At 36.6% G+C, this 15,658-nt stretch overlaps 1 protein-coding gene across 2 annotated transcripts in view; it reads right to left on the reverse strand.

Annotated features, from left to right (window-relative positions):
• Window positions 1–15,658, reverse strand: part of SNX13 (sorting nexin 13) — a gene marked incomplete at its 5' end in the record, with an annotated part of 138,397 nt that overhangs the window by 23,159 nt on the left and 99,580 nt on the right. For both annotated transcript variants that reach the window (XM_082661480.1, XM_082661481.1), the window contains 2 exons: window positions 4,195–4,305; window positions 6,224–6,331. In XM_082661480.1, the coding sequence (XP_082517606.1) occupies window positions 4,195–4,305; window positions 6,224–6,331 (219 nt within the window). The remainder of the gene's footprint in view (window positions 1–4,194; window positions 4,306–6,223; window positions 6,332–15,658) is intronic.

Raw genomic sequence — 15,658 nt, forward strand, 5'->3', positions numbered from 1 at the left:
TGGAATATACAACCTTGAGGAGGGACACTATCACAGCACAACAAATTTAAAGAAGAACCAAAGGACAGAAAGGAAGAAGAAGGGCTTGAAAACCACTACCACTGGTGAAGAGAGATAAAGAGATTACAAAGGGTAAAAAAGATGAAGTTAACTCTCTTGTGTGTGCACACACTTATGTGTACAATTATATATTTGGGTGTAAAATTACATATATGTGTGTGTGTAATTCTAATTCTATATACAGTAGTTCTGAGTTAACCAGAACAGTGTGTTCAAATCAATCAGGACATTATTTCCAACACTGACATTACTGCCAAGTTATTTTAACTGTAATAACTCTAAGTCATAAGAACACAAGTAGAATTTTTAAGAGAGGTAAACATGAGAATACCACACTTAAAATATACATTTTTTATGAGGTAGAATTTCAGAAGCATAAAAGGCAAGAATTTCACTTTAATCTTAACCTACATTAAAAACTGAACACCGTCAAAAATATTTTAGAATTTTATGTATCTTACACTTCGCAGTAGAAACATGGGTTCAACTAACATAACCTTAAGTTGGTTAAATGAATACAACCTCAAATCCTATCTAGGCATAGGGCTAACTACCACTGACACTCTTTCAAAATAAGAGAACTTAAATCTATATCATGAATTAGATAACTGAAAAGAGTTGCCTGTGCACCAGTCCCAGAACTACAGAATCCATTTCTTTTTCTTTCCTTTTCTTTCTTCCATGTTTTTTTTCCTCCAATTTCTGAGGGCAAAGCTTAATCATCTGTGTTGGGGGTGGGGAGTGGGGGAACCAGGGGGCATGGAAAAACCTCCACACGTGATTATGACGCTCAACCCTGAAAGCAGCAGAATTTAGAAGCATAAAAGCAGCCCATCACAATATGATAATGTTTCCAGAATCAGGATTCGTCTTAAAACAGATGTTTAAAGCAAAAAAAAAAAAAAGAAAGAAAATTGCAAAATTACCAGGCAGAAGAGTAAATTATGGATTGCCAGCAAAAGTGTACACTTAGCCTGACATACATAGATGTTGTCTATTCATTCAATTATCACCTCAGTTGAGTTATTTGTATGGGTAAAAACACGAACAAAGGAATTTTAACTTAAATTTAGGTCCCTATCTACAGCTTAAAACTGCCATCACACCATGATACAAAACTGGATAGAAAGGTACTGTGTACATGGAGGAAGACCGCTTGTCAATTACTTCTTCTAGGAATTGGCCCATAAATTTTGCAAAGCTAGACAAATTGTGTGGCCAAGTTAATGTGTTATAAAGTATTATTTCTCAACCTGAGTAGCTACTAATAAAATGTTTACAGATGATTTTCTCTAATAGCTATTTCATTTCCAATGAAATATAATTAAGGAAAATATTAAACTACAATTTAGCCAAAAAGGAAATGTAGCTGAAAACTCCTAATTCTTGATATGCATGAAAATTATTCTGACAATCTAAAAGAGGTCAAGATGAACTTGGTAATTACCAATATGATTTATGAAAAATGTATGTTACTGTGGATTTCCAGAAATAATTGAGAAGGATTTTTAGACTCTAATTTTTAGACTCTAATGTGTATATGTGTGTGTGTGTATATATATATATTGGGTTGGCCAAAAAGTTCCTTCAGTTTCTAAGTAAAAATAAAAGCCGTATTTTTCATTTTCACCAAGAACTTTATTGAACAACGTACTTACCCGTTTGTTCCACTACCTTTTGCCATTTTTCAGGCAACTTCATAATTCCATTCTCCCAAAACTTTTTATCTTTTTGAGCAAAGAACTGTTCCAGGTGACTTTTACAGTCTTCCAGGGAATTGAAATTTTTTCCATTAAGAGAATTTTGTAATGATCTAAATAAATGGAAATCTGAAGGGGCAGATGAATCAGAACTTCCCAGCCAAGCCCTAACAGTTTTTGCCTGGTCATCAAAGAAACATGCGGTCTTGCGTTTATCCTCATGGAAGTTTATGCATTTCCTGTTGACTAATTCTGGACGCTCTTTGTCAAATGCTGCTTTCAGGTGGTCTAACTGGGAGCAGTACTTGTTGGAATTAATCGTTTGGTTTTCTGGAAGGAGCTCCTAATAGAGGACTCCCTTCCAATCCCTCCATATACACAACATGACCTTCTTTGGATGAAAACCGGCCTTTAGTTAGTTGGTGGTGGTTCATTTCACTTGCCCCACCATCTCTTCTGTTCCACATTATTGTACAGTATCCACTTTTCATGCCCATCACAATTTGTTTTAAAAACGGAACATTTTCGTTGTGTTCAAGTAGAGAATCACACACGGAAATATGGTCAAGAGGGTTTCTTTCTCTTATGTGGAACCCAAACATCAAAGCAGTTAACATAACCAAGCTGGTGCAAATGATTTTCAGTGCTTGATTTAGATATTTTGAGTGTGCCAGCTATCTCCCACATGGTACAACGTCGACTGCTCTCAATTAATGTCTCAATTTGATAGCTATCAACTTCAATTGCTCTAACCAACCCGACTGTGGAGCATCGTCCAGCGAGAAATCTCCAGAACGAAACTTCGCAAACCACTTTTGACCCATTTAGTCACAGCACTTTCTCCATACACTGCACAAATCTTTATTTGCGTTTCAGTTGTGTTTTTACCTCTCTTGAAATAATAAAGCATAATATGCAAAAAGTGCTATTTTTCTTCCCTCTTTAATATTAAAATGGCTACACAAAAATTTACCAATTTTGATGTTTTTTTTAATGCACGCCGATATGACAGTTGTCACAATACAATCTAACAAACTTGTTTTGAATGAAGTTAAAGACAACTAAGCACTACTAGAGCCATCTTACGGAAAAAACGAACTTTTTGGCCTACCCGTTACATATATACATGCACAACTGCTGGTTGGTAAAAAAGACATTGTCTACATTTAATATAATGCTTCTTTTATCTCAAAAAGCTCTTATCAATTTATTAGTTTATCTTAAAATTGATACAACCTTGAGAGAAGATAAGGTAAACATAAAAAAGATGGAATACTGAAATGCATCTCTATTGACAATAAAGCCATTTAGAGCTGGAATTTAAACTCAATCACTTCAATCACAAAATATAAAGATAAGTCCACCATATTTTTTTCCTACCATTATAAGGTACATAACCTGGAATTTCTTATTAAAATAAAACATTCCACTTAGAAATGTTAACATTCACTTGGATGTTAAACCGTAGTATCCTTGAGAAATCACATGAAGTTCTTATGCTTACAGTTGTTAATCTTACTTATTTTGTACCAATTCCTTAATCTTTTTTAAGCAAGTTAGCCTTTTTAGAAGAACGAGTGGTGGGGAAGTCTTTTACTTTTAATTTTCATTTTGAAGTAATTTCAGACTTTTAAGAAGTTGCAAAAATAATCCACAGAATTCCCACTTCCAGCTTTCCCAACTGCTGCTACAGCTCCTGCTACTACTGTTACTACTTCTAAGAGCCAACGTTTATTCAGACAGGCACTGTAATACATAGATTATCTCATTTGATCCATACATGCTCTACACTGAGGATTAACACCTTCAATCTTTAGAAAATTAAAAGCCCAGAAGGTTAAGTAACATTTTGCAGGACACAGCTAATAAGTGGCAGAACAGGAATTTGAACCAAAGGTTGCCTGATTCCAATGTTTGTGTTCTCACCCAGTGAGCCTATCTTGCCCAATTTGAGCAGTAAATCATTTATTGCCTTAAGCTAGCATCTTAATAGGTCTTGTGTCCCCAGAATTTTAAACAATAAATATTTCACTCAAAAGGCACAAATACTTTCAGGAACATATCCTATTTAACATTTTTCTTATCCTTACTCCAAATAAAAGACATTTCCTCCCAATAAGAAGTAGCTCCTACTCAAGCTAACGAAAGCTGTGACCTGTCTTAGGCCAACTCTCCTTACTGTATCATTTCAAAAGCTTTTTTTTTCTTGCAAGCTTTTGCTACATTTTAATCAATATGTAAAGACAGGAGTTTGTATTTATTAGATATACTTCAATAGTAGGCTTAATAAAGCATAGAAGATAAACATGCAAAGGAGCATTTAATAAAGTTTTCTAGTTTTAAAACATACACACAAATACAAATTTATCTTCTTTTATTAAAAACAAAGTATGAAAACAGACCTATAAAGAAAACCAATGCATGGTCTGCTTACCTTACGAGCAAAATCCCCTTTCCCTTTACTGTAGGCTTTGTTCTCAAGGAAATCATACACGTAGTGAGCCAAAGCTGGGGATGCTTTCATCATTTCAGGAGTTAACAGTAACTAACAGGAAAAGAAAAGAGGTATCTTATATTGATAGTATACTGAAAATTAACTATTATTTATAATTTCATCTGCTAGAAAGTTAAGAATGTATAGTAAAAATGTTATTTTTTAAAAAAAATTTTAACACATTTTTCTATCTACCTATCTACCTGCCTATCTATCTATCTATTTTGGCTGTGCCACGCGGCATGTGGGATCTTAGTTCCCTAACTAGGAATCGAACCCACACCCCCTGCAGTGGAATCACGGAGTCGTAACCACAAGACGGCCACGGAATTCCCCCAAATGTTATTTACTATTCCATTTTCAGGTTTTATAGCTTATACTAAGAAGACCCACCATCAGTAAACTGTTATGTTTTTCACATTCTAATTTTAAAGTTAACATTAATAGAAAGTACATAAAATAATTCAAATTTTTTTAAGTATTAGAAGGCCCAAAACAAAGTATTGCTTTTACACTGTTAATGATACAGTCTAACATTCTAGCTTAATCTCTTCAATTAAAGATGTTTTGACATATTGAGATCATTACCTAAGAAGTAGACAGTATAGCCACAATTAAAATACATATTTATGGCCCCAGATTTGGAAGAAACGTGCTTATGTTCTAAATTTTATAAATAACTGATACAGATTTTAATGCAACTCAAGTTAATACATTTTAAAAAATCAAAATGTTTGACAAGAGTCATATAAATGATTTCAGATATTTAGCCTTAAGCCAGAAGACAAAGGTGAGTAATAGTAGATGTATATGTTTTTCCTACCCTTTCAGTAAATTATAATGCCATGGAATTACAATTATGGTTATAAACAAACCCAATTAAACCTATAAATGTTTAAGAGAGCGAAACCTTCCAAACAAAATATCAAGTACAGTATTAGCTAAGTTTCACTAAATATAATACTAAGACATGGTCGGCAAATTTTTCCTGTAAAGGTGCATATAATAATTATTTTAGGTTTTGTGATGCATGGAGTCTGCTGCAACTACTCAACTCTGCTGTAGTAGTGTAAAAGCAGTCATAGACAGCAGTAAACTAAATGGGTGGCTGTGTTCTAATAATAAAATAAACTCTTAATAAAACAGGCGGCAGGCTGGATATGGTCTGCTGGCTGGAATTTGCTGACCCCTGTTCTAAAGAGAGAAGTGGGGAGCTAATAGATGAGAAAAGTTTATAAATCATTCATTACTATAAAAAACCATAAAGTGATACTATTAAAATCTGGCATTTGGGTACCCAGGTCTAAAACAAAGTTATTTCTGATAGTCCCAACGGCTTATGCAGTACGTAACCTATGAGACACGTTTTATTATCCCATTATTCCAGAAGAGAAATCTACATGCTTAGCATGCTACACTTCTGAAAAGTCCCTTGGATCTATTCCTCTCTTGAATTATCCTGTAATTTTTAGAAGCTTTAGAATCATTCTGGACCATGGCAGGCAGCTATTCACTTTATCTGAGAATAAAAATCTATACAGGGGACTATATTTAATACCATGTAATAAGCCATATGGAAAAGAAAAAAAAAATCTACTAGCTTTGGATACATCATGAAGAGCAACTATTTACTGAACTGGTAACATTTAACTGTCTGCTGTAAAATACCTAGACTTCCTAGACTTTACAGTAGTGTAGAATGGATGTGTGCCTGCCGGTGTGTGTGTATATTCATCCAAACCTGAAGAAGCAAAATTCCTAGCACTGAGTGTCCAGAAAACTTCTAAGTTAATAAACAAACAGAGAAATAATATTTATAAATTACTGAGCAGATTGTATGTCACATCTCAGCACCTCAAAAGTGGCTGCTATCCCACTATTATAGTACAAACATTCTCTAATAAAGAAATCAGTTATATTTCTATGCTATATTGAAATGAAAATCTATGGGTAATAATAATGAACTTACCTGCAAATATGCATTTAGATCCTTTTTTCTCTTTTCTAAAAAATCTCTATCCATATTATTAAAAGTCTTTTTACCGGGAAGCTTTAATATGCTTGACAGATTTTCAAACTAGAAAACAAAATACATTCAGTAATCTTAATTTTTTTTTCAAAAACAGAAAAGTATTTTCCAACTGACAATTTCTCTACATATCAAAAGCATCTAGAACAGATTCTGCAATATATTAAGCCAAAACCAGAAAATATAAAATACTGTCCAAATATGTCCAAACCACAGTTCGAATGTTATTTATTATAAAGAAGTTATTTTCTAAGAATGACAAACATGGATTGCTGATGAAGATGGGTGATATCCACATGGAGTTTCATTTTATACTCTCTCTGATTTTAAGATTGTTCAAAAGTTTCATAACAAAAGGTTTTAAAAAATATTTTGCTATTCAATTGGCTAAAAAGAACTTATGATACAGTACTGAATACTCTTATTATTTGTAAATTATGTGTCTTTAATATTATTAAAATTAATAATAAACGTAAAAAAAATATTTTGTTTAACAACGCTTTAACTTGTGAATAAAGTATTAGCCAGTACATTTTTAATAATCAAAGTTGTGAGTTCCTGGTTTGGTAAAAAAAACTCAAAGAAATATTTTATATTGATGACTTCAAATCAGTTAATCACTGTAATAGCTAATTATTAAAGGAATAAAAAGCAAATTTCAAAACAAAGATTACAGCTATATCATAACTCTCTATATACAAACAGTACAACACATACTTCTACATGAAACTGCATGAAAAATAAACTCATAGATAACTAAGAAAAAAACAAATTAAAAGCTATCAAGTACGTATCTTATCTTTGTAAAGCCACAAACAAAAAAAACTAAGTGTACATACTTGAAATCTAGCATTTACAGACTCCACCTTCAAAAGTCCAGATATGTAGGAATCTACTGTGCCTTGATGAAGCACAGATTTTAACCACACTAGCTGCTAACAAAGTGGAAGAGCAAAGTCACTGAGCAAAGAATTGTGCTTGGCCAGCAATACCTAGTATCTAAAACTTGAATGAGCAGCCTCATTGCTTTTCCTTTGTGATACACATTCAGAAGTGCAACAAACTTTCTAAAACCATTCTTTGTTTAAAAACAACAAGGCTTCTGTAAAGAAAACTCATTCCTGGTGCAGAGATTAAAAAAAAGAGGAAATGAAAAGGTGTAGGATAATTTTCATCCCTAAACTGGAAGATTCTGATAAATTATTAAATGGAATGGCAGATCAGATGGTCGCTTGGAGCTATAATGAGAACAAGTTCATTACATGTTAATGCATGAAACTTAAAAGCAGTTCTTTCGCCCTAGCCAAGGCGAAAAAAAAAAGGGGGCGAGGGGGAGGTCATTTACAGCAGCGGTCCCCAACCTTTTTGGCACCAGGGACCAGTTTCACAGAAGACAATTTTTCCACGGACCAGGGTTGGGTGGATGGGGGTATAGTTCAGGCGGTAATGCAAGCGATAGGGAGCAGCAGATGAAACTTCACTCCCTTGCCCTCTGCTCACCTCCTGCTGTGCGGCCCAGTCGCAGACCAATAGTGATCTGCGGCCTGGGGGATGGGGACACCTGATTTACAGGGCAAATGTTATGCTGTAGTAATAGTCACAAGTTTGGTGGTTCACAAAATATTACAATGGGTCAACAATGAATGAATGTACAATATAGAGTACCTGGTTTTATGAATTAATTTTTTTAAAAATGACACCTTATAGAAGTACATTTACAGTTTTCAAGGTGTCCTAAAAGATATTTAGTTTCCTAGAATAGGACTTATCCATGGTATCTTAAACTACTGACTCAATTTTATAGAATGCATAGTTTATTCAGGCATTACCAGTATGTTTTATTCCCTCAAAAATCGTATGTTGAAACCTTAACCCCCAATACTTCAGAATGTGGCTGTATTTGGAGACAGGGCCTTTAGAGAGGTAGTTAAATCAAATCAAAGCCCTTATAAGAGGGAATTTGGACATACAAAGAGACACAAAGGATGCGACCACACAAAGAAAAAGTCATATGAGGCCACATCAAGAAGGGGGCCATCTGAAAGACAAGGAGACATGCCTTAAGAGAAACCAAACTTGCCAACACCTTGATCTTGGACTTCTAGCTCCCAGAACTATGGAAAAATAAATTTCTGCTGTTTAAGTTACTCAGTCTATGTTATTTTGTTATGGCAGCCCTAGCAAACTAATACACCAAGGCAATATAACAGTACTCAGCAAAACAACAATTTATTTCCAAAACTTTAAAACATTAAAACTTATTAATAAAAAATTAAATGTAACAGTTATTTTGTTAGAGTCTAAATTAATCAAACTCCTCTTAAAATTATCTGTCTGGAACAGAAAAAAATTACAAGTATTCACAGAAAGAAAATTTCGTATTATACCAAATTCCCATAAATATGCAAATAAATAAGAGATATATGTGCTGTTTTTTACAATGTATATCTTAATTTAATTTTACTTTTTTAACATCTTTATTGGACTATAATTGCTTTACACTGGTGTGTTAGTTTCTGCTTTATAACAAAGTGAATCAGCTATACATATACATATATCCCCATATCCCTTCCCTTTTGCATTTCCCTCCCATCCTCCCTATCCCACCCCTCTAGGCGGTCACAAAGCACAGAGCTGACCTCCTTGTGCTATACGGCTTCTTCCCACTAGCTATCAGTTTTACATTTGGTAGTGTATATATGTACATGCCACTCTCTCATTTTGTCCCAGCTTTCCCTTCCCCCTCCCCGTGTCCTCAAGTCCATTCTCTAGTAGGTCTGTGTCTTTATTCCTGTCCGGCCCCTAGGTTCTTCATGACCAATTTTTTGTTTGTTTGTTTTTAGATTCCATATATATGTGTAAGCATATGGTATTTGCTTTTCTCTTTCTGACTTACTTGACTCTGTATGACAGACTCTAGGTCCATCCACCTCACTACAAATAACTCAATTTCGTGTCTTTTTATGGCTGAGTAATATTCCATTGTATACATGTGTCACATCTTTTTTATCCATTCATCTGTTGATGGACACTGAGGTTGCTTCCATGTCCTGGCTATTGTAAATAAGGCTGCAATGAACATTGTGGTACATGACTATTTTTGAATTACGGTTTTCTCAGGGTATATGCCCAGTACTGGGATTGCTGGGTTGTATGGTAGTTCTAATTTTAGTTTTTTAAGGAAACTCCATACTGTGCCCCATATTGCCTGTATCAATTTACATTCCCATCAATAGTGCAAGAAGGCTCCCTTTTCTCCACACCCTCTCCAGCATTTACTGTTTGTAGATTTTTTGATGATGGTCATTCTGACCGGTGTGAGGTGATACCTCATTGTAGTTTTCATTTGCATTTCTCTAATGATTAGTGATGTTGAGCTCCCTTTCATGTGTTTGTTGGCAATCTGTATATCTTCTTTGGGGAAATGTCTGTTTAGGTCTTCTGCCCATTTTTGGATTGGGTTATTTGTTTTCTTGATACTGAGCTGCATGAGCTGGTTGTAAATTCTGGGAATTAACCCTTTGTCAGTTGGTTCACTTGCAAATATTTTCTCCCGTTCTAAGGGCTGTCTTTTGGTCTTGTTTATGGTTTCCTTTGCTGTGCAAAAGCTTTTAAGTTTCATGAGGTCCCATTTGTATATTTTTGTTTTTCTTTCCATTTCTCTAGGAGGTGGGTCAAAAAGGATCTTGCTCTAATTTATGTCACAGAGTGTTCTGCCTATGTTTTCCTCTAACAGTTTTATAGTGTCTGGGCTTACATTTAGGTCTTAAATCCATTTTGAGTTTATCTTTCTGTATGGAATTAGGGAGTGTTCTAATTTCATTCTTTTACATATACCTGTCCAGTTTTCCCAGCACCACTTATTGAAGAGGCTCTCTTTTCTCCACTGTACATTCTTGCCTCCTTTATCAAACATAAGGTGACCATATGCGTGTGCGTTTATCTCTGGGCTTTCTACACTGCTCCATTGACCTACCTTTCTGTTTTTGTGCCAGTACCATACCGTCTTGATTGCTGTAGCTTTGTAGTATAGTCTGAAGTCCGGGAGCCTTATCCTCCAGCTCCGTTTTTCGTTCTCAAGACTGCTTTGTCTATTCGGGGTCTTCTGTGTTTCCACACATATTGTGAAACTTTTTGTCCTAGTTCTGTAAAAAATGCCATTGTAGTTGGATAGGGATTGCATTGAATCTGTAGATTGCTTTGGGTAGTAGTCATTTTCACAATGCTGATTCTTCCAATCCAAGAACATGGTATATCTCTCCATCTATTTGTACCATCTTTAATTTCTTTCATCAGTGTCTTATAATTTTCTGCATACAGGTCTTTTGTCTCCTTAGGTAGGTTTATTCCTAGGTATTTTATTCTTTTTGTTGCAATGGTAAACGGGAGTGTTTTCTTGATTTCACTTTCAGATTTTTCATCATTAGTGTATAGGAATGCCAGAGATTCCTGTGCATTAATTTTGTATCCTGCTACTTTACCAAATTCATTGATTAGCTCTAGTAGTTTTCTGGTAGCATCTTTAGCATTCTCTATTTATAGTATCATGTCATCTGCAAACAGTGACAGCTTTACTTCTTCTTTTCCGATTTGGATTCCTTTTATTTCCTTTTCTTCTCTGATTGCTGTGGCTAAAACTTCCAAAACTATGGTGAATTAAGAGTGGTGAGAGTGGCCAACCTTGTCTTCTTCCTGATCTTAGTGGAAATGCTTTCAGTTTTTCACCATTAAGGATGATGTTGGCTGTGGGTTTGTCATATATGGCCTTTATTATGTTGAGGAAAGTTCCCTCTATGCCTACTTGCTGCAGGGTTTTTATCATAAATGGGTGTTGAATTTTGTCAAAAGCTTTCTCTGCATCTATTGAGATGATCATATGGTTTTTCTCCTTCAATTTGTTAATATGGTTTATCACATTAATTGAATTGCATATTTTGAAGAATCCTTGCATTCCTGGAATAAACCCCACTTGGTCATGTTGTATGGTCCTTTTAATGTGCTGTTGGATTCTGTTTGCTAGTATTTTGTTGAGGGTTTTTGCATCTATGTTCATCAGTGATATTGGCCTGTAGTCTTCTTTCTTTGTGACATCCTTGTCTGGTTTTGGTATCAAGGTGATGGTGGCCTCGTAGAATGAATTTGGGAGAGTTCATCCCTCTGCTATATTTTGGAAGAGTTTGAGAAGGATAGGTGTTAGCTCATCTCTAAATGTTTGATAGAATTCGCCTGTGAAGCCATCTGGTCCTGGGCGTTTGTTTGTGGGAAGATTTTTAATCACAGTTTCAATTTCAGTGCTTGTGATTGGTCTGTTCATATTTTCTATTTCTTTCTGATTCAGTTTTGGCAGGTTGTGCATTTCTAAGAATTTGTCCATTTCTTCCAGGTTGTCCATTTTATTGGCATACAGTTGCTTGTAGTAATCTCTCATGATCTTTTGTATTTCTGCAGTGTCAGTTGTTACTTCTCCTTTTTCATTTCTAATTCTACTGATTTGAGTCTTCTCCCTTTTTTCTTGATGACTCTGGCTAACGGTTTATCAATTTTGTTTCTCTTCTCAAAGAACCAGCTTTTAGTTTTATTGATCTTTCCTACTGTTTCCTTCATTTCTTTCTCATTTATTTCTGATCTGAAATTTATGATTTCTTTCTTGTGGGTCGCCTGTAGACAGCATATATACCAGGTCTTGTTTTTGTACCCATTCAGCCAGTCTATGTCTTTTGGTTGGAGCATTTAATCCATTTACATTTAAGGTAGTTATCAACATATATGTTCCTATTACCATTTTCTTAATTGCTTTGGGTTAGTTATTGTAGGTCTTTTCCTTGTCTGTGTTTTCTGCCTAGAGAAGTTCCTTTAGCATTTGCTGTAAAGCTGATTTGGTGGTACTGAATTCTCTTAGCTTTTGCTTGTCTGTAAAGGTTTTAATTTCTCCATTGAATCTGAATGAATCCTTGCTGGGTAGAGTAATCGTTGTAGGTTTTTCCCTTTCATCACTTTAAATATGTCCTGCCTCTCTCTTTTGGCTTGCAGACTTTCTGCTGGAAGGTCAGCTGTTAACCTCATGGGGATTTCCTTGTATGTTATTTTTCCCCTGTTCCTTTTTTTTCTTTTGTGGTACACGGGCCTCTCACTGCTGCGGCCCCTCCCGCTGTGGAGCACAGGTTCTGGACGCGCAGGCCCAGCAGCCACGGCTCACGGGCCCAGCCGCTCTGCGGCATGTGGGATCCTCCCGGACTGGGGCACAAACCCATGTCCCCTGCACCGGCAGGCTGACTCCCAACCACTGCGCCACCAGGGAAGCCCCCTTGCTGCTTTTAATGTTTTTTCTTTGTATTTAATTTTTGATAGTTTGATTAATATGTGTCTTGGCGTGTTTCTCCTTGGGTTTATCCTGTATAGGCCTCTGTGCTTCCTGGACTTGATTGACTATTTCCTTTCCCATATTAGGGAAGTTTTCAACTATAATGTCTTCAAATATTTTCTCAGTCCCTTTCTTTTTCTCTTCTTCTTCTGGGACCCCTATAATTCGAATGTTGGTGCGTTTAATGTTGTCCCAGAGGTCTCTGAGACTGTCCTCAGTTCTTTTCATTCTTTGTTCTGTATTCTGCTCTGTGGTAGTTTTTTCCACTATGTTATCTTCCAGGTCACTTATCCGTTCTTCTCCCTCAGTTATTCTGCTATTGATTCCTTCTAGAGAATTTTTAATTTCATTTATTGTGTTGTTCGTCATTGTTTGTTTGACCTTTAGTTCTTCTAGGTCCTTGTTAAATGTTTCTTGTATTTTCTCCATTCTATTTCCAAGTTTTTGGATCATCTTTACTATCATTACTCTGAACTTTTTTTCAGGTAGACTGCCTATTTCCTCTTCATTTGTTTGGTCTGGTGGGTTTTTATTTGCTCCTTCATCTGCTGTGTGTTTCTCTGTCTGCTCATTTTGCTTAACTTACTGTGTTTGGGGTCTCCTTTTCGCACGATGCAGGTTCACAGTTCTCATTTTTGGTTTCTGCCCCCAGTGGGTAAGGTTGGTTTGGTGGGTTGTGTAGGCTTCCTGGTGAGGGCACTGGTGACTCTGTTCTGGTGGATGCGGCTGGATCTTGTCTCTCTGGTGGGCAGGACTGTGTCTGGTGGTGTGTTTTGGGGTCTGTGTGACCTTATTATGATTTTAGGCAGCCTCTCTACTAATGGGAGGGGTTGTGCTCCTGTCTTGCTAGTTGTTTGGCATAGGGTGTCCAGCACTGTAGATTGCTGGTCGTTGAGTGGAGCAGGGCCTTAGCGTTGAGATGGAGATCTCTGGGAGAGCTTTCACCATTTGATAGTACATGGAGCCAGGAGTTCTTGGTGGACCAATGTCCTGAACTCGGCTCTCCCACCTCAGAGGCACGGGCCTGACACCCAGCCAGAGAACGAAGACCCTGTCAGCCACACGGTCTGTTCCAGGCTGTTTTTGGTGCAGGTGACAGAATGGAGTACAAGAGAGATGAGATCCTTGCCTCAGGGAGCTCACGGTCTCATGGGCAAGATGGATAGGAAAATCTGGAATACAAGACAGTGGAGCAAGGGAAGTTCTCAAACTCAGGAGATGAGCCTCTTGGTTACTTAAATCGAGCTCTGAGAAGCAGTGGCAGGCTGGCATGTGATCTGGGAGGAACGTAGGACATCAGTAGCACCGGTGATGTTCTAAGCCAGGCCAGGGGTCGGAAGACGTTTTTAGATTGCTGGTTTGTTGTAAAAGGATATAACTCAAAAACAGCCAGATGGACGTGATGAATAAGGCAAGATATGGAAAAGGGCATGGAGCATCGATGCCCTGTCTGAGCGTACCACGTGTTTGCCAACCCAGAAGCTCCGAGCTATGTGATTTTAAAACAATATGAAACAGGTAATAATATAAAAAGTAAATACAGCAATTATTTCTTCAACGTGGGGCAGAAAATTCTTTCACCTGTGCAAACAAATCAAGCTAAACATGAAGAAAAGATCTATTCAACAAGAACAACAGAACAGTTATGTCCAAAGTTAGTAATTTCCTTATGAATATATTAAAAAAGTCCAGTTAATATGGGCTCAAAAGTGTTTAGAGACCAGGCTTAACCTGGTCTCTAAACACTTTTGAGCTATTAATAGTTTATCTCACTCTATTCACGAAGTACTTTAGTGAGATTATCATGGTGGCAACCATATATTTGCCACTACCCTAATTGAAAAATATACTCTCTGGGGCTTCCCTGGTGGCGCAGCGGTTGAGAGTTTGCCTGCCGATGCAGGGGACACGGGTTCGTGCCCCAGTCTGGGAAGATCCCACATGCTGCGGAGCGGCTGGGCCCATGAGCCATGGCCCCTGAGCCTGCACGTCCGGAACCTGTGCTCTGCAATGGCAGAGGCCACAACAGTGAGAGGCCCGCGTATAACAACAACAACAACAACAAAATATATATATATATATACTTTCTGATTACTTAAGTAGTAAACTGTCATTTCAAAGCTTGAGTCCACCCAATCAAATGTCACCATTAATTATTATTATTTTATTGGCTTAATAATAATTGTTTATTTTAAAACCCTGAAAGAAGGATTCTCATGACTTAAAATAAATGTCACAGAACACCTATTCCAATTTATCCTGTGATAAGTTATTTTGTTCTAAGTTAAAAAGAAAAGAATATTTAATAAAAAATAAAACAGAGAGGGCTTCCCTGGTGGCGCAGTGGTTGAGAGTCCACCTGCCGATGCAGGGGACACGGGTTCGTGCCTTGGTCTGGGAAGATCCCACATGCCGCGGAGCGGCTGGGCCCGTGAGCCATGGCCGCTGAGCCTGCGCATCCAGAGCCTGTGCTCCGCAACGGGAGAGGCCACAACAGTCAGAGGCCCACGTACCGCAAAAAATAAAATAAAAATAAAATAAAACAGAGAAATAGTTTGTTTACATTCGTTATGTTTAAGAGTCCTCATACTTCTATGAAACAAGAGGGTTATATTTGTTAAGAATTAAAAACATTATTTGGTTAATGTTAAACTTAATTTAGATTTTGGTTCTTCATAACTTAATGGATCAAGGATTTAACTGTTAATACTTGGAAAAGGACGCCATTTTAAATAACCATAGTTTTAAATTATACTGCCAAAAATAAAACCACCAAATGTCCAGTGATCCCCATCCCTACTTTAAACCAAACCCAAATACCTCTGCAAAGCACAGCACATACACACACTCTTAATATCAGAAATATACACTTATTCTAATTTTCCAAGGTATACCACTGATACTTCATCACTAGTCCACAATGGTTAAGACTGGTTAAAATTTGATTGGTTAAATGTGCAAAATCATTATAACATTCATGTTGCTTATAAAAAAATTCTTACCTTATTTACTTA

This window comes from Grampus griseus (genome assembly GCF_964374135.1).
Source record: "Grampus griseus genome assembly, chromosome: 9".
Taxonomy (NCBI): Eukaryota; Metazoa; Chordata; class Mammalia; order Artiodactyla; family Delphinidae; genus Grampus; species Grampus griseus.